The sequence below is a fragment of the Tupaia chinensis genome, unplaced genomic scaffold, assembly GCF_000334495.1.
Source record: "Tupaia chinensis unplaced genomic scaffold, TupChi_1.0 Scaffold000146_1, whole genome shotgun sequence".
NCBI lineage: Eukaryota > Metazoa > Chordata > Mammalia > Scandentia > Tupaiidae > Tupaia > Tupaia belangeri.
This window is the reverse complement of record NW_006159616.1, coordinates 18,221,306-18,242,049: the sequence shown is the minus strand read 5'-3', so window position 1 is coordinate 18,242,049 and position 20,744 is coordinate 18,221,306. Positions and strand designations below refer to the sequence as shown.

Sequence of the window (20,744 nt, the reverse complement as noted above, 5' to 3'; positions counted from 1 at the left end):
CAGGTCTGGATCCCAAGGTCAGCTTACAAACACAGCAGGAGCACATGGATGCCCAGAATCCTGAGGAGCTGGAGGGCTGAAAACAGGGGATTGCAGTATGATACGATCCTGTCAGGGGTGCTCTTGTCTCTCTCTTTCTCTCTCATGTGTGCACATACCATCATAAAAAATAATAATAATAATAATTAAAAAGATGAATAAAGCAGTTCCTACTCCTGTGATACTGTTTAGCGTGGAATAAACATCTGCACAAAGTGTCTGCATCTTTTCACCTTCTAGGCATAAGTTAGGACATTCCCCAGTCCTCTGTGATTGGGTGGACCATGTGGCTACTTCTACTCAATGAGGTCAGAGAAGTGACATGTGTCCTTTCTGGGCCAGGGCCTTAGGGATAGTACAGGAGCCTCTTGAAGCTAAGGTTACTCACTTCTCCAGGCTCAGCAACCAATGTTATTCAAGATGGCAACTGCCATCTGGGACGAGGAAGAACAGAGCCAAGACAACCACCAACTTCAACAGACACAGCAAGGGTAGGAAATAAACCTTTTTGTTTTAAATCACCAGGATTTAGGGATTCTTTTATCATAGCAAACCAGACTAATAAGCTCCAAGAATAGTACAGAAATAAAAAAGAAAATACACAACGTTATATAAAATAAATAATGGTGGGACCAGCAGTTAGCATAATGGCTATGTCGCTGGACTCCCATGTAGTCGACCACAGTTCAAGTCCTGGACCCGGTGGCATAAATTCATGCTGGGCACGTGTGTGTGTGTGTGTGCCCAAGATCCCGAGAGGAGAATGGAAGAGAAGGGATTGCGGCATGGCCATCCCCCCTGGGGGGTGATTTCTTGCTTTCTGTCTCTCTGTCTCTCTGTCTTTCTGAAGAGCACATGCACCCTATAGCAAAAACCACTCCAAAAAAAGAAAAAAATAAACAGTGGTACCTACAAAAAGGTATGGAATGCTGAAGAGACAGCCCTGCCATGGATAAGATACTCGAGCTGGGCTTTAAAGATGAGTACAAGAACAGACCAGCAGATAGCATAATGGCTACACTGCTGACTCCCACATAGTCAACCGCTGTTCCAGTCCTGGACCCAGTGGCTAAAAACTCAAACAGGGCACGTATGCACACATACCCAAGATCCCAAGAGGAGAATAGAGGAGAAGGGACTGCAGCATGGCTGTTCCTCCATGGGGATTTCTCACATTCTGTCTCTCTCTACAACCTTCGATATCCTTTGCCAATTTCCTTTCGACTATCTACTTCTAATTGATTTGGAGGAACTTTTTCTACAGTCTTTCTTGTTTCTAATCTCGTTTTAATTCTTTTAAATAATTTTTAGTGATTATACATGTTGAAAATATCTTGCAATCTGAAGTCTATCTTCTGTGCTTACAGAATTTTCCTTCATATAAGTTTTATGTTTTAAAACAATCATATGTAGGGCTGGCCCTGTAGTGCAGTGGTTAAGCATTGTGCATTGGGAGTCAGATCCTACATGGCAGACTGCAGTACGAATCCTGGCACCAGTGGCTTGAAACACATGCAGGTGTGTGTGTGTGAGTACGCCCCAAATCCTGATAGGATGGAGAGGTGGAGGCAAAAGGACTGCAGCATGACCACACCCCATTGTGGAGTGCTCTCTCTTGTGTTCTTGCTCTCTCTCTCTCTCTCTCTCTCTCTCTCTCTCTCTCTGTCTCTGTCTCTGTCTCTGTCTCCCCCATCCCCTTCCTGGCAAGCACATGTACCCTTTCTGGCAATTAAGAAAAAAAATAAAATAATCGTTATGTCTCAATCTTCTCATTTGGTTTATGTTTTGTCTATCTTAAGAAAGCCTTGTTAACCTCAAAGTCATAAAAATACTCTCCAGTGTTTTTTCCTAAGATTTCACAAGTTTTATTTTCTATATTTGGGTCTTTAACCCATCCCCTTTTATAGCTGAGAAAACTGAAAGACAGAGACATCATATAACTGGTCTACTATTACTCAGTAAGTATATTTTCATAAAAATAGATACAATTGTCTGTGAAAGTTATTTAAAGCTACCATATTATACATTTCCTTTCAGAACTTGCTGTTTTCATTCAACATAAGATCATGTGGATTTATTCCTAGTATGTATACATCTATTTCATTCATTTAACAGGTAAATAATGTTCCACTGTTTGAATAAATCAGTTACAGTCATTCCTTGGTATCTGAGAGGGATTAGTTCAAGTCCCCTAACAGATGACAAAAATCCACGGATACTCAAGTCCCTTATATAAAATGGCATATCCTCCTGAATACTAAAATCATCTCTAGATTGCTTATAATACCTAACACAATACTATGTACATAGCAGTAAGACTATGTTGGTTGTCTATGTTATTCTTTATTGTTTGTAGTGCTTTTTTTTTATTGTGTTCTCTTTTTTTGTCAAATATTTTTGATCCATGGTTAGTTGAATCTGGGAATGCAGAGCTCACAGATATGGAAGGGCTCACAGATGTGGAAGGCCCACCTATCTATCCGTGCCCCACCTGGGAAGCAGGTACAGTTTTCACATTGTAACAACTATAAAGTATCCTCAAACTACTAAAAAGTATCACCACAGCCTCACCCGCCTGTGTCTCCGAGAACATGTGAACTAGATGTTCTCTGTAACAGGTGACTAGAAATGGCATTTTTTGAGTTGTAGGGCATTAACTATTACAAAATCATTTTTCGAAGTGGCTGTCTATTTCATATTCCTCCCACAGTGGTAAGAGTTCTTTTACCACACCCTCATTAACCTTCACATTATGAGACAGCTACATTTTTCCAATATGAAGGGAATACGATGATTTCTCATTTTATTTTGCAATTCTCTGATTACTAGTGAAATTGAGCACTTCTTCATATGTTCATGGTTATTCTGGTTTTCTCTCTGAACTCCCTCTTCAAATACTTTGACTATTTTTCTCCCCTGTTGTTTATCTATTTATTGATTTGGAGGAGCTCATTCTATAATCTTTCTTATTTCTAATCTAATTCTAAAAATTTCTAAAGTTTTGTTTTAATCCAGAATTTATTCTTGTATATGATATAAAATGAGGACTGAGATTTCAATTTTCCATGTGGACAGCCAATCATGCCAGCATAATTTACTGGTTGTTCTGCATTATTCCTGTGGTAGGCAGAGCAATTATTCCCCTCCTCAGGAGATGTCCACATCCTAATCCGTCAACCTATAACATATATTATGTTACACTACCAAGAGAATTAAAGTTATTAATCAGTTGACTTTAGACAGGAGATTATCTGGATTTCCTGGGTGAGCCCAATGTAATCACAACAGTCCTTACAAGTAAAATGGAGGCAGAAAGGCCAAGGGATGCAGGCACCTCACGAAACTAGAAAAAAACAAGGAATGATTCTCCTCTTGAGCTCCAAAGGGAGAGAGCCCTGCCAAACCTAGACTTAAGCCTGTGAGCCCATTTTGGATTTCTGACCTCCAAAACTGTAAGATAATAAGTCTGTGTTGTTTTAAACTACTATATTTGTGATCATTTGTTTTAAGAGGAATAAGAAACTCATAGAAAGTTGTCACTTATTGCTTTTTATTTTGTCCTGCTGTCTTTTTTGTTTGCTTGTTTATTTTTCTATAGGTGTGTACACTTGTCAAGGAGAGACAGAGAGGGAGAGAGAGAAAAAAGTCACCATCCAGAGGGGATGGCCATGCCACAATCTCTTCTCCTCCATTCTCCTCTCCAGATTTGGGGCACACAAGCACACACACCCTGTGTGTTTTTTAAGCCAATGGGTCCAGGACTCGAATTACACAATTGGCCATGTGGGATCCAGCTGCCTAAACCACTACACCACAAGCTGGACCTATTTTATTCTATTAAATATCTATTTACCTATCTCTGTAACAATGCTGTATTTCTTCTAGATATTATAAATTTATGGTAAGTCTGTAAATCAAAAAAGGTACAGTCTTCCTTCTTTAAAATTGCCTTAGCTTGGACCAGTAGTTAGCATAATGGCTATGTGGCTGGACTCCCATGTAGTTGACCTCAGTTTGAGTCCTGGACCCAGTGGCTTAAACTCACACCAGGCGCGTGTGCATGCATGCCCAAGATCCTCAGAGGAGAATGGAGGAGAAGGGATTGCAGCATGGCCATCCCCCCCTGGGAGGTGATTTCTCGCTTTCTGTCTCTCTGTCTCTCTCTGTCTTTCTGGCACATGCCCTATAGCGACAATAAATAAATAAATAACCTCTCAAAAAAATGTAAAAAAAATTGCCTTAGCTATTCTTAACTATAATTTTTTTCATTAACAAATAACAATAACAAAAAAAATATGTTAAAAGACTATGTGTTACAATAATACAGTACACAGAAGACATACATCCCAGGCAGAGAGCAGAAGCTAAGACTCAGAGTCATGAAAATACATGCATGGGGACGAGTGATTTCAACAGCTTAGAAACATTAACACCAGTCAAAGACTCCTACTTCTTGCCACATGGAATAACAATATGTAAATTTTCCCCCTATCTTAAACAAACAAATAACAAAAGCAAAACCAAACAAACAAAATATATAAAATAATAGTTTCTAAGACACTGGACTTCAGGCAACAAAGGAGAGTGATGCTGAGAAAAAAATCAAGGAGAGACCTCTGACTGCTCCAGCCTACTGTGTTCAGTGAGCGTGGTCAGCACAGAGAGGAGAGCAGAAACCCAGTCCCAGTTTTCCAAGCCACTGGGGCTAGGATTCAAATCACAGCCAGAGCACAGAGAACCCTGATGTGAGAAGACAGAGCTAAGACTCCAAAGAGACAAACTAAGTTCAAAGAACAGACCACTAGAAAGGGACTTTCACAGAAAGTCCTCTTCCAGCACTTAGTAGAGTGCTGATTAGAAAACCAACCAAGACAGAAAAAGAACCACCAGAAAGAATCATGGGAAACACTACTTGGTGTTCACAGGGCTGAAAATAGTGACCATTCCCACCAGCCAACTGGTATACCTCATTCTGCACGGGACACTGGGCAGAGTACTCAAATAGCTCTTGTGGGGAATAATTAGCCCTAGACCAAACACCGATTTGGTCCCACCTAACGAATCTTAAGAGGAAGGCGAAAAAGGACCAAACAATTTTTTTTAAGAGAGATTTTTTGCTATAGTGCCCATAGACTCATCAGAGACAGAGAAACAGAAATCACCCCCCCAGAGGGGATGGCAATGCCGTAATTCCTTCTCCTCCATTCTCCTCTTAGGATCGTGGGCATGTACACACATAGCCCAGCATGAGTTTTAAGACACAGGGTCTGGGATTCAAACTGCGGTCGACTATGTGAGAGTCCAGCAACATAACCATTACGCATCTGCTGGTTCCAGGACCAAACCATTTTTGAAGCTTAAGAATATTTACCAAATACAAAAATATTCAACACCCAGTAACAGAAAATTCCCAGTATCTGGAATCCAGTCAAAAATTAACAGACACACAAGGAGGCAGGAAAATACAATCCAAAGACAAAAGCTGATTTAAGAAAAAAATCAATCTGACCCATGACCCAGGTGCAGTAGCACTTACTGGCTGACACTCTACACACACAGAGGCCTAGATATGGTTCCCTGCCCACCCTATAAAGCCAGGCAGAAGGGCATGCATCTGTAGTCTCAGCTACTCAGGAGGCCGAGGCAGGAGGATCATGAGCTCACAGCCAACATGGGACAAGCTGATATCATATCTAAAAGAGCACACCTATAGTTCTAGCTTCTCCAGAGGCTGAGGCAAGAGAATAGTGACCCAATGAGACACTGTCTAATAACAAACTGATCCAGACTTTAAATAGCATTAGAATTAGCAAACAAGGATGGTAAACCATGCTTGTACTGGGGTCAGCAGATGGTGTGGTGGTTAAGGTGCTGAAGTCCTATATGGTTTGAGTCTCTGGCAGCTTTGTTTCTCTCTCTCTGTCTCTCGCAATGTGCCCTACAGCAAATTAAAAAATAGTAAACAAGTAAGTAAGTAAAAAGAAGGTTTTTTTGTTTAATTGCCAGATGGAGTCTGCATTGCCAGAGGCAGAAAGTAAAGGAGAGAGAGAACGCACCCTACAATGGGGCACGAACAAGCTGCAACCCCTCCTCCTGTACTCCTCTTTCTCATCAGCACTTGGGGTATACACTAGCACCTAGCATGTTTTCCAAAACACTGGGCCTAGGATTCTAATCACAGTTGGCCATGTGGACTCTGGACCCCTTAATCACTAGGCCATAAAGCTGGCCCTGTTTAGTATTTTTAAACTATGTGTCCTATACCTTCAATGCATTCAACTTTATCACATAAAATTGGAAATTTCTTAGAGTTTATTTATTTCTATCTTTCATGAGAAAGAGAGGCAGAGAAAGGCAGGCACCTTCAGCAGGGACTCATACCTAGACTCTCTTCCCTAGCCTTTCCCAGCTAGCCAGGATTACAGGCACACACACCTGGCATGTACAAGTCAACCTAGGAACCATGGCTCCTAGCACTGCAGAGCACTGCACAACCACTGTCCCACCACGACGGAGTCACAGACATGTATTCTAAACTGACTGGCAGAAAATAAATGCTCACCACTCCCCGCCTGAAGGATTCCAGCAGACCTTCCAGCAATACCTCAAGTACATGGAGTGCTGCATGTTTCAGACCATGCATAGAAGATGGGAGTATTAATGTATACATTGGTGGTAAACAAAAATCCTGAGGACAAGTGGCCAGAATAAATTAAAAAACTGAAAGAACAAAACATTTAAACCATCATATGCATTGCCTCTTTGAAAGAAGGATAATAATTGATGCATGTGGTTTGTCCTTAAGCAGTCAAGTATTAAGTTTTGGTATCTGACTATTTTTCGACAGAAAACCCTGAAAGATCATGAAAAGGGAGGCCAGCATATCAAGTACTAGGTTAAAGAAATAAGTGTGCTACTGCCCTCGCTGTAAAACTTAATTCCACAAGACCAGTTTCCATAAACTAGAATCTCAAATCATAAAGAAAATCACTCTGGAGTGACAGAAATCACTCGCATGGCCTCAGGAGCCTCAGCTGGGAAGAGAAGACATGTCCTCCCTGGATACCTGGGCACCACTGCTAGAGGAAAGACCTTGGGATGGAGGAATGGGAACTGCCCTCTGCAGGCTTACGTGTTTGTTCATTTTCTTTCATCTGGAACCAGCAGAGAGAAGAGAGTCATCAGCCGTGATTTAGGAGTGTTGGAATTTTCTTTCAGCTGGTAAGAGCTCCAGCAGTTTAAGGGCAAGGCTCCATATTCACTCAGGGTGGACTTCAACATACTCCTGGCTTTAATCATAGATGGAATTCTCGATGAGGACATGGGTCTAAACTAAGGGGCCCTGAACACAGCGTGCTGGCCAGAGTAGAAGATGCTGAGCCAACCAGATGCTAAACTGACAACCAGCAATAGCTCTTTAACCACCTATACACACATAATTTGTCACCACCACAGCGCATGGTAGGGACAAATTATGTGTGTATAGGTGGTTAAAGCATGCTTTGCTGCTTGCAGCCAATTATGACTCCCTTTGTTAAAGTCACACACTAAGATAGCAGATTTCCAAGTCACAGTGTTTCACAAACAGTAGAAATATAGAGGTATTAAGAGTGCAAAATAGACTGCCAACCCCATAGCACAGTGATAAAGCACTGTGCACAGGAAGCTGGCCAACCATGGTTCGAATCCTGGACCCAGTGGCTTGAGGAACACACCAGGCACAGGTGCACGTGTGCCCCGAATCCCAAAGATATGGAGAAATGGAAGGAAAAGGATTACATTGACTATGCCCCATGGGGCTGGGGTGTGTGTGTGTGTGGGGGGGGTCCTCTCTCTCTTTTTCTCTCTCTAGAGAGCACACACACCCTCTGGGGCAAAAAATTTTAAAAATGCACAATAGAGCCAGCAGTCCAACATAGCTCTCTACTAACTTCTAATTCTCAGGCCCAGGTCTACAAGTCACCCACATAAGGTGTCCTTTAGGCATCACAGAACTGTCCATAGGTGCTCGGTCAAGGAGACATCAAGTCAAAAAGATGACTCAAGGATGAGGCACAGGTGACAAACTCCTGAGCTGCACTTCGTCACAGTCCAATTCCACATCTCTGTATTAAGTAAATACCCAACTAACTGTGCAAATTCCAGCAATCTGTGGTGATTATCTTATAAATGTGACGATTATTATACTGGACTAATTTTTTTTTTCAAGAGAACAGATGAAAGTCATGCTGTGTGCTTAAGAAATTGACACTTACTTGAAGGAGATGTGGGTGATTTCCTGGAGGGCCGCCGCTCTGCCTTGGGGCCACTGGCAAGCTCTGTAGGTGTGTCCAGGTGATCTTCTGAGCTCAGTGAGAACTGGAACTGGATTGTGCCTGACTCAATCTGCTTCACCTAAGCATGATCACAAAAGAATAATGATAGCCACTCTTTTCATCAATAACACTGTTAGAATAATTCAGTCAGGAAGGAATAACACTCAACCCTGAAACAAAGTCTAAGTAAAATTGAAGATTTCAGGATAGTTTATAAGAAAGTAATATTTTGAGCAGAAAAAAAATTGGCTGTGGCATTAAAATCCTAGAAGATCATATTATCACATAATGACTCTTTTTTTCCTTGAGAGATTTTTGCTATAGAACACATTTACTCACCAGAGAGACAGAGTGACAGAATGCAAGAAATTACCACCCCAGGGAGGATGACCACACCATAATCCCCTCTCCTCCAATCTCCTCTTGGGATTATGGACACACATGCATGTGCACCCGGTATGAGTTTTAAGCCGCTGGGTCCAGGACTTAAACCACAGTTGACTATGTAGGAGTCCAGCAACATAACTTTTATGCCATCTGCTGCTCCTCGTAATGACTTCTACTTAAGTAAATATCATATCTCCAGTTCTGAATGTGTTTTCTTAAGAAATCTATGTTAAAAATTACCTTTTAAATTTTGGTGTTGTACAATTCTATGGGTTTAAACACATATGTACATTCATGTAACCAGTACTATGATCTGAATACAGACCAGCTCCATCAGTTCAACCACCCTCTGTGCTGCCCTTCTATGGTCATTGTACCCCTATCTTAATTCCCACAACCATGATTCAATATTGTCCTTTGGATAGATTTGAGAATGTCACAAAAATAGAATTATATGACACATGATTTTTAAGACTGATTCCTTTCACTCAACATTATGCTGATGACATTCATCCAAGACGTAGTATATATATCAATAGTTCATATATATCAATATATCCACTCCTTTTTATTGCTGAGTAGTATTCTATTGTATGGATATACCATAGTTCATTTATCCATTTGCCCACTTAAGAACATTTGGGTTGTTTCCAGTATGGGTGATTACAAATAGAGCTGATTCCAACACTGGTGTACAGGTTTTACATAAATCTAAATTTTCATTTCTCCAAGAGTAGGTTTGTTAGATTGTATGGTATGTATATATTTAAGTTTAAAATTGTATAAGAAACTTCCAAAATGTGATTTATTTCTGAACTTCATTCTCTTCCATTTCCCTATGTGACAGTCTCTTCACCAGTAGCACTCTATATTGATTAAAAGAACTTTCCAGTAAGTCTCTATTTTTTCTTAAGAGAGATTTTTGTTATAGGCTGCATGCACTCACTGGAGAGACAGAGAGACAGGAAACGAGAAATCACTCCCCGGGGTGATGGCCACACTGCAATCCTTCTCCTCTTGGGATTTTGGGTACACATGCACACACACCCAGCACGAGTTTCCAACCACCAGGTCCTGGACTCGATTCATAGTCGACTACATAGGAGTCCAGCGACATAACTATTATGCCATATGTTTGTCCTTCTAGTAAGTCTTAATATTGTGTAGTATGATTCATCCAACTTTACTGTTCTTTCCCAAAATTGTTCTGACTATTCTAATTCCTTTGTCTTTCCACATAAATTTTAGAATCGATTTGACAATATGTACAAAAAAATCCAAGTGAGATTTTCATTGAAACTGCATTAAATCGTAAGATTTATTTTGGGGAGAATTAATATCTTTACTATGCTGAGTCTTCCCATAAAGATGTTATATTTTATCATTTATTTAGGTCTTCTTTGATTTATCTAAGAGTAACCGCAATGAGAACAATGATTCAGCAGAGGACTGTTGTATAGTTCTCAGTATACAGATCCTGTACATCCTTTATTAGATTCACTTAGAAGGTGGAGAATTTGTTAAAAAAAAAAAAATACTGCTTTTTATATTTTGCTTGCCAACTGTTCATTGTTAGTTATAGAATACAACTGATTTTTCATGTTGACCTCCTGTGTTATCCTGCAACAACAGTAAATTCACTTACTCATTCTAGGGTTTGTTTTGTTTTGTAGATTCTTTGGGGATCTTTTGCATAGATAATCATGTTGTCTGAAAATAAGGACAGTTTTATTTCTTCCTTCCAATGCACATGTCTTTTGTTTTCTTGACTTACTATGCTGGCTAGAACTTCTAGTACAATGTTAAATAGGATGCTGAATGCTAAGAGTGTACATGCTTCACTTGCTGATCTTGGGGGAAAAGCATTCAGTCCTTCACTATTAAATATGATGGTACAAGTATGATGGGTTTTTATAGATACCTTGGATAAGGTTGAGAAAGTTTTGTTTTGCTTTGTTTTCTGTTTTTGCTACAGAGTGCATGCACTCATTGGAGAGTAACTGAAAGAGAGTATGGCACTCAAAATACACAGGTGGCCATGTGGGACCCAGCCACTTCAACCTCCATACCACTTGCTGGCCAGAGAAAGCTTCTTTCATTCTTTCTTTCTTTTTTTTTTTTTTTTTTGCTATAGGGCGCATGTGCTCGCCAGAAAGACAGAGAGAGACAGAAAGTGAGAAATCACCCCCTAGAGGGGATGGCCACACTACATACAATACCTTTTCCTCCATTCTCCTCACGGGATCTTGAGCACACATGCACATGTGCTCGGCATGAGTTTAAGCCACCGGGTCTGACACTTGAACTGCAGTTGACTACATGGGAGTCCAGCAACATAGCCATTACACCAACTGCTGGTCCCAAGAAAGCTTCTTTCTATTGCTGGTTTCTCAGAGTTTTTGTTATAAATAGGTGCTGAATTTTGCCAAATGCTTTTTCTGGATCAATTGCTATAATTATATTTTTCTTCTTTAGGCTGTTCTACAGTGACTTATATTTATTGATTTTCAAATAGAAAATAGACTTGCGTTCCTAATAAATGCCCACAAAGTTATAATATACTATCCTCCTTGCATATTGTTGCATATTTCATTGACTATTTTGCATTTATGTCCATGAAAAATATGAGTCAACAGTTTTGTTTTCTTGGTGCTGTCTGCCTGCTTTTGATATCAGGGTAATTCTGACCTCATTACATGAGTTGGGAACCGTTCCCATCACTTTTATTTTCTAGAATAAACTATAGAAAATTAGTCTTTAAGTGTTTAAATACAGCTTGGTATTTTTTTTCCAAAAGTTTTTGAACTTTAGATTCAATTTCTGTAATAGTTATAGAACTACTCAGTTATCAACTTCATCCTGGGTGAGTTTTGGCAATGTGTAGTTTAATATTATTTCATTCGTTTAAAATAAATTGTTGAATTTATACATATAGAGTTGTTTACAGTAATTCTCTTATTATTCTTTTAATATCTGTGTGGTCTATAGTGATCTCATTTTCATTCTAATATTCATCATTTGTGCCCTCTTTCTTTTTCAGTCTTGTAGAGGTTCATCCATTTTATTGATCGTTTCAGAGAATCTAGCTTTTGTTTCAATGTATTTTCTCTACACTGTTGTTGTTGTTGTTTAGAAAGAGATTTTTATTATAGGGTATGTGTGCTCACCAGAGAGACAGAAAGCATGAAATCACCCCCCAGGGGAGATGGTCACATATCAATCCCTTCTCTCCCATTCTCCTCTCAGGATCTTGGGCACACACACACACGGACGTGCACCTGGTATGAGTTTTAAACTGCTGGGTCCAGGACTCAGACCGCAGACCACTACATGGGAGTCCAGTGACATAACCACTATACCATCTGCTGGTCCCAATTTTCTCTACATTTTATGTTTGTTTGTTTTCAATTTCATTAGTTTTTGCTCCTATCTTTATTACTTTCTTCTTCCTGTTGTAGGTTTATCTTGCTCTTCTTTTTCTCATTTTTAACAGAATATTCAATTATTGACCTACAATCTTTCTACTTTTTTAATACTATAAATTTCTATCTAATCATGCTTTAGCTACATCTTATGCATTTTAAGCTCTGTTTCCATGTTTGTGTGTTTGTTCAGTTCAAAATATCTTCTGTTTTCTCTTAAGGCTTCCTCTTTGATTTGTGGATTATTTAGAAATGTATTATCTGATTTTTAAGTCCTTGGGAATTTTAATTTTGCCTTTGTTATTGATTTCTAGTTTAATTCCATTATGATAAGAGAATATACTTTACATAATTTTATTTCTTTTAAATCATTACTACTGTTGGGGTTTTTTTGTTGTTGTTCTGTTGTTTTTTTGTAGAGAGATTTTTGTTATAGGGAACATGTACTTGCCAGAGAGACAGAAAGCAAGAAATCACCCCTCAGGGGGGATGGTCCATGCTACAATCCCTTCTCCTCCATTCTCCTCTTGGAATTTTGGGCACAGACACACACACGCCCAGCATGAGTTTCAAGCAAACAGGTCTGGGATTCAAACCACAGTTGACCATATGGGAGTCCAACAACATAACCATTACACCACCTGCCGGTCCCTCTTCTTAAATTATTAAAGTTTGGGTGGGGGGGAGGTTGTTTGTTTGTTTCTTAGTTTCTGTTTTTGTTTTTGGGTTTTCACATAGGGCAGATATGCTCACTGGAAAGAGTCAGAGGGAAGGAAAGTAAGAAATCACCCCTCAGGGGGATAGCCACGCCACAGCCCCTTCTCCTCCAATATCCTCTCAGGATTTTGGGCATGCACGCACACACAGCTAGCATGATTTTCAAGTGTCCGGATCCAGGACTCAAACTGCGGTAGCCACACAGGAGTCTAGCACCCCAACCACCATGCCACCTGCTGGCCCTTAAAGTTTGTTTTATGACCCAAGATACTATTTATCTTGGTGAATGCTGCCTGTGCACTTGAAAGAATGTGTACTCTGCTGTTGCTGGGTAGAGTGTTCTATAAATGTCTTTTAGATCCTGGTGGTTGATGATGCTGTTCAGTTCCTTACAGTCGTGGTGATTTTCTATCTATAGCTTACTTAGAGAGGAGTGTTTGAGTATTCAGCTATTAATTGTGAACATTTTTCTCCTTTAAAGTTCTATCATTTTTGCTTAATACATCTTGAAGTTCTATGATAGATGCAAAAAAACTTTTAGTACTGTTAGGCTTTTTGGTGACTGACCTCTTATCATCTACAGTGTCTCTCTCAATTCATGGAAATTTCCTTTGCTCTGTAGTCTACTTTGTCTGATATTAGTAAAGCCACTTCAGTTTTCTTTTAATTGGTGTTTGCATATGATATTTTCCATTCTTTTACTTTTAACCTGCATCACTCTCTTTAAAGTGCATTCCTTCTAGCCAGTATAGAGTTGGACCTGATAATATATGGCTTTAAATTAATGTGTTAAAATTTAATATAATTACTGGTATGTTTGAATGCAGGACTATCATTTTATTATTGCTTATTCCTTCTGGTTTTTTGTTCTTGTTTTCCCTTTCCTCCCTTCTTGTGAATTATTCCATTTTGTCTATGTAGTGGGTCTTTAACTATCTATTTGTATTTTATTTTTAGTGATTGCTCTTAGGGTTTAAAATATAAATACTTAACCTCTCACTCTACTCAGAATCAATATTGTATTACTTCAAGTGGAAGACAGAAACCCATCACTGTATAGTGTTTCTATTATAATTGTCCTATCTATAATACCTACATACCTTTAAAAACTCACCAGACACTGTTTTAATCTTTTTTTCAACCATATAACCTGTTTTAAAGAACTCAAGAAGAAGAGAAGACTATTTTATATTTATCATTTCTGTTGTTCTTTCTTTATTCCTAATGCTCCAAATTTCCATCTGGTATCATTTCCCTTCTGTCAGAAGAAATTCCCTTAGCAATTCTTTCAGAAAATGGCTGCTGCCAAGGAATTCTCTTAGTTTTGGGGGGATTATTATTATTATTTATACATTCAATTGCTATACATCAATTAGCTTATAAGGAGAACATGAGCAGTCCTGTTGAGAATACCATACGCGTTATCATCAACAGGTAATAAACCATTTATCTTAGTTTTAATTCATCTGAGACTGTCTTTATTTCACCTTTGTTCCTGCATGATTTTTTGCTGTATACAGAATGCTGGGTTCTAGGATCCTTTTGTAAGCACTTCTAAAATGTTCCACTTTCCTCTGGCCTTCATGGTTTCTAAGGAATCCACTCACTCAAATGCTTGTTTCTCTGTAAGCAATGCATCATTTTTCTATGGCTGTTTTCAAGATTTTGTCTTTGTCTTTAGTTTTTAGCAGTTTGCTTTAGATAGACATGTCTGATTTGGATTTCTCTGCACTTTTCTGCGAGTTCACTGAACTTCTTGAATCTGTAGGTGTATGTGTCTTGCCAACTAGGGAAGTTTTCAGTCATTATTTCTTCACATACTTTTCTGATGACACAGGTGTTATCCTTTTTAGTTCTGTCCCACAGAGCCCTCAGGCTTTGCCTAATCACTTACATTCACTCTTCTCCCTGCTGTTCAGGTTGGATACATTTTATGAATTTATCTTCAAGTTCACTAACTCTTTTGTCATCTTCATTCCGTTGTTGAATTCATCTAGTCAAATTGTTTTGGTTATTTTATTTTCAGTTCTAAAATTTCCATTTAGTTCTTTTTTATAACTTTAGTCTTTACTGAGACTTTCTATCTTTCCATTCATTTCAAGAGTGCTATCTCTTACTTACCAGAGCATTTTTATAATGGCTGCTTTTAAATCTTTGTCTGATAGTTCTAACACTTCTGTCATCTCAGTGTTGGTATCTATTAAATGTATTTTTCTATAAATTGAATTTTTTTCAGGCTTTCTGTATGCCATTTAATTTTAGGTTTCATCATGGACATTTTGAATAGTACATTATGAGACTCTTAGACTCATTTGATTCCTGTGAAAAAGGCTGGTCCCAAAGTCTAGTGGTTAAGGGAGCTGTATTCCATATGGCCAACTGTGGGTCAATTCCCAGCCCCAGAAGCTTGAAACACATGCCAGGTACATGTGCATGTGTGCCCAAAATCCTGACAGGACAGAGAAAAGGAAGAGAAAGGACTGCAGCATAAACACACTCCAATCGCTCCAATGGGGAATGCTTTCTCCCTCTGTCTATGTTTGAATGCAGGACTATCATTTTATTATTGCTTATTCCTTCTGGTTTTTTGTTCTTGTTTTCCCTTTCCTCCCTTCTTGTGAATTATTCCATTTTGTCTATGTAGTGGGTCTTTAACTATCTATTTGTATTTTATTTTTAGTGATTGCTCTTAGGGTTTAAAATATAAATACTTAACCTCTCACTCTACTCAGAATCAATATTGTATTACTTCAAGTGGAAGACAGAAACCCATCACTGTATAGTGTTTCTATTATAATTGTCCTATCTATAATACCTACATACCTTTAAAAACTCACCAGACACTGTTTTAATCTTTTTTTCAACCATATAACCTGTTTTAAAGAACTCAAGAAGAAGAGAAGACTATTTTATATTTATCATTTCTGTTGTTCTTTCTTTATTCCTAATGCTCCAAATTTCCATCTGGTATCATTTCCCTTCTGTCAGAAGAAATTCCCTTAGCAATTCTTTCAGAAAATGGCTGCTGCCAAGGAATTCTCTTAGTTTTGGGGGGATTATTATTATTATTTATACATTCAATTGCTATACATCAATTAGCTTATAAGGAGAACATGAGCAGTCCTGTTGAGAATACCATACGCGTTATCATCAACAGGTAATAAACCATTTATCTTAGTTTTAATTCATCTGAGACTGTCTTTATTTCACCTTTGTTCCTGCATGATTTTTTGCTGTATACAGAATGCTGGGTTCTAGGATCCTTTTGTAAGCACTTCTAAAATGTTCCACTTTCCTCTGGCCTTCATGGTTTCTAAGGAATCCACTCACTCAAATGCTTGTTTCTCTGTAAGCAATGCATCATTTTTCTATGGCTGTTTTCAAGATTTTGTCTTTGTCTTTAGTTTTTAGCAGTTTGCTTTAGATAGACATGTCTGATTTGGATTTCTCTGCACTTTTCTGCGAGTTCACTGAACTTCTTGAATCTGTAGGTGTATGTGTCTTGCCGGGAAGGGAAGTTTTCAGTCATTATTTCTTCACATACTTTTCTGATGACACAGGTGTTATCCTTTTTAGTTCTGTTCCACAGAGCGGCTTTGCCTAATCACTTACATTCACTCTTCTCCCTGCTGTTCAGGTTGGATACATTTTATGAATTTATCTTCAAGTTCACTAACTCTTTTGTCATCTTCATTCCGTTGTTGAATTCATCTAGTCAAATTGTTTTGGTTATTTTATTTTCAGTTCTAAAATTTCCATTTAGTTCTTTTTTATAACTTTAGTCTTTACTGAGACTTTCTATCTTTCCATTCATTTCAAGAGTGCTATCTCTTACTTACCAGAGCATTTTTATAATGGCTGCTTTTAAATCTTTGTCTGATAGTTCTAACACTTCTGTCATCTCAGTGTTGGTATCTATTAAATGTATTTTTCTATAAATTGAATTTTTTTCAGGCTTTCTGTATGCCATTTAATTTTAGGTTTCATCATGGACATTTTGAATAGTACATTATGAGACTCTTAGACTCATTTGATTCCTGTGAAAAAGGCTGGTCCCAAAGTCTAGTGGTTAAGGGAGCTGTATTCCATATGGCCAACTGTGGGTCAATTCCCAGCCCCAGAAGCTTGAAACACATGCCAGGTACATGTGCATGTGTGCCCAAAATCCTGACAGGACAGAGAAAAGGAAGAGAAAGGACTGCAGCATAAACACACTCCAATCGCTCCAATGGGGAATGCTTTCTCCCTCTGTCTCTCTGGCAATTTTTTTAAAAAAGTAAATCCTATGAAGAATGTTTTTTTATTCAGGCAGGAATTGACTCAGTTGGGCTCAGGCCAGTCTCTGAGAAGCCTCCTGTGGGAAATGTACTCAATGTCAGTTCCACATTCAAAGCCTGTTGTCAGGCTCTTCAGATCCTTCCTGCATGTGCTCTGCTCAGAGGCAACTGCTGAACAGAGAAGCACAGTTCAGTTCTCAAAGTCTTTGTCATGCTGTTTAGGGTCAGACCCACATATGTGCAGCCTGAGGCTAGCCCAGGGTTTTGTAAACTACTTTACAGAACCATTCTCTGAGCCCCTCCTTCATGATCTCTAGCACCTTCCAGTTACCTGAGGCCCCTGTTCAGGTACCTGACCAGCCCTGCTGTGCTGCATGGTCCCTGCGACTCTGCCTGAATCTAAAGCCAAGCAGTGAGAGGACAAAGTGGAGTTTTGTTTTGTTTTGTTTTAAGGTTTTTGCACTCACCATATTGAGAGACAGAGAGGGAAAGCAAGAAATCACCCCCCAGGGGAGATGACCACGCTGCAATCCCTTTTCCTCCATTTTCCCCACAGGATTTTGGGCACACATCCACACACACCTGGCATGACTTTCAAGCCATTGGGTCCAGAACTCAGTTGGCCATGTGGGAGTCCAGTGCCTGAATCATCACATCACCTGCTGGCACCAATGGTCAGGAGTATATGAAAGAGCTCAAGTTCTCGTCAAGCATTAGAGGAAGTCAGCATATAATGCTTAAAACTGATCAACTAAGAAGAGCAGTAGAAGCATGCTATATAGAAAACACAGGTAACAGCACATGCCTCCAGCTACAAGTTGAAAGTGGCTATCTCTAGAGATATAAATTTTTTAAAAAAGATAATTAAGATAATTATTTGCTCAAAGGAAAAGGACAGAAGTCTAAGAAAGAAGATATGATCAGGAAATAACAGGGAAGTAATGATACAACCTAACCCTAAAATCTCCTTAGCCAACAACTATGGCTTATATGTAATATATATATTATTCTTTGATTAGTATCTGCCATTCCTACTCAATGGCAAATTTCATAGGATCAGAGATATTTTGCTTAGAGTATATGTAGTTACTCAATAAAAATTAATTAAGTTAATGAGTGATTGGAGGAGAAAAAGAATGTTTCCAGGTCTGACATGATAGGTGCCGGCACCGTTCTATAAGAAATGCAAGGAGAAGCAGAGGAGTGCCTTTGTTGTGCAGGGAAAGAATCAAGTTTGTGACCAGTTTCAGTTAATTATATCTGCTTAGGGTACTGGTCCTCAACCAGATGCAATTTTGCTCCCTGGGAGACATCTGGTGATGTCTGCAGACAGCCTGGGTTGTCATAATTGGGGCTGTTATCGGCTCTAGTGAATGGAAGCCAGGGAAGCTGCTGAGCATCCTTTAGTGCAAAGGATGGCCTCACGGCAAAGAATTATCTAGCCCAAAATGTCAACAGTGCTCAGGCTGAGAAATTCTGATTTAAAAGCAGTATTCCTTGTGGAAAATGGCAGCATTTGATACATATGTGTCCTTTAGATAATCAAATCTTCAAAACGCACAGTTAACACACTTAAAAAGTGAAGGCAATATAGTGGCACGATAAGCCTAAAAGTAAAAAGAATATTTATTTATTTAGATACACACCCAGACTGGGCAGGGGGGAGAAACAGAAAAAGAGAGAGAATGGTAATGGTGTCAGGAATTCCAATGGCAATGTCATAATAAGGGCTCAAACTAGCCCATGTGGGAATGCAGCAAAATATGGCCCCATAATGAAAGACATTTCTTATCATAAGAAAAGCTGCACCATCAGCGGTTCCCTCATTCAGGTCCCCAAAGCATTATCCAAATCATAAATAACAACACTGAAAATTATATCTGCCGCTAGAGTCAGCAAAGAGGTGGCATACTGAAATAGCAGGTACGCTCCCTTTACCTCAGAAAAATGAGACAACTGAGTGCTAAAAGGCTCCTATTTGCACAGCTGAAACAGGCGTGTTTTAAGAATGTGTGTAGAAGAACCAAACAGCAGTCACACAGGAGCCCCTAACATGAGTCGGGACAGTGGTCTCACACCATGTGTGTGGCACCTTGGGTAACTACTTACCACCTCCAGGACTACCAATAGGGCCAGGGGAGACCAGCAGGTGAGACCTCCCCACAGCATTTCAACCTACCCTGCCCTACACTTATTTGCTTTCTCTATTAGGGTTCAGAAACAATTTGTTTCAGTTTTGTTTTGTTTTTGTTTTTGTTTTTTATTTTTATTTTTTTTTTTTTTAGGTTTTTGCCAGAGAGTGTGTATACTTGTCAGAGAAAGACAGAGGGAAAGTGAAAAATCACCTCCCGGGGGTGATGGCCACACCATAATCCCTTCTCCTCCATTTTCCTCTCAGGATTTTGGGCATGCACACATGCACACATGCACCTAGCATGATTTTCAAGCCACCAGATCTGGGCTCAAACCTTGGTCAGCCATTTGAGAGTCCAGCTCCTTAACCACCACACCATCTGCTGGACTCTCAGAATTTTTTTTTTTTAAGAGAGATTTTTTGCCATAGGGCGCAGGCGCTCACCAGAGAGACAGAGGATAGAGGCAGAAAGCGAGAAATCACCCCCCAAAGGGGATGATCATGTCGCTGTCCCTCCAGTCTCCTCTCGGGATTTTAGGCACACACGCACACACACCTGGTGTGACTTTTAAGCTAGGTCCAGGACTTAAACTGTGGTCAACTACGTGAGAGTCCAGCTATGAAACCATTACACCATCTGCTGGTCCCTCAGAATGGTTTTATAAAAACCTAAAACTGTCTGCTGTGGCTCTACTCCTTTTTGAATGAGAGAGCCAGGTGTGCAGTGGGAATTATTAACAAGTCACAAAGATGAGCCAGAGCTGAATGCCAGCCCACCTTGCTCCCACCATGGCATTCAACCCACTAGAAAGCCTACAAAGGCTCCAAGAGGCCCACCCTCCAAAGCACTCGAAGTACCCAGCACAGAGGCAGATCTCCTTGCAAAGTATGTGTAAATCAGAGTCACAGGCCACCCAAGCCACCTCAGGAAATGGAGAGGTGAGCAGGGACACTGTGAGACCCACTATAAAACTGGCCTTACTGAGTCTATGTCTTTGACTAAACAATCACACCTGTTTTTGCCAGGACACATCTATGGCATGAAAAATGCTCATCAAACATCTGTGAACATGGTTGTCAACTTCTGGTTTTAACCAACTTGTTAGAAGCTGACTGGAGAAGAATTGCATAAGAAGTATCTAACAGCTTACCTCTTCTGAGCTCATGCTGGCAGAGGGTACCTTATAGACCAAACAGTGTGTGGGGTTGGGCTGGATCCCGCCCTGCAGAGGCAAGGTCACTCTCCCGGAGCTGGCTTCCGGCAAAGGATTCCAAACAGCCCAGCGAACCAGGTGCATACAGGCCAAGTTGGACAAAGACGTAACCGAAGCTGCCTGGAATTAAAACAAAGCACATCCATCTATGAGTTATCACCAATGTCACCTGGGTAGGGGAAATCAACAGTGCTTTCATGCATAAAATTTAACTAGAGCTCGCTGTAGCAAGCAGCAGG

The 20,744-nt window shown here is 39.7% G+C and overlaps 1 protein-coding gene across 2 annotated transcripts in view; it reads right to left on the bottom strand.

Moving 5' to 3' along the window:
• The window catches only part of NPHP4 (nephrocystin 4), a gene marked incomplete in the record, with an annotated part of 159,079 nt that overhangs the window by 62,410 nt on the left and 75,925 nt on the right, over nt 1–20,744 (bottom strand). For both annotated transcript variants that reach the window (XM_027770657.1, XM_027770658.1), the window contains 2 exon segments: nt 8,295–8,433; nt 20,443–20,625. In XM_027770657.1, coding sequence (XP_027626458.1) covers nt 8,295–8,433; nt 20,443–20,625 — 322 coding nt within the window.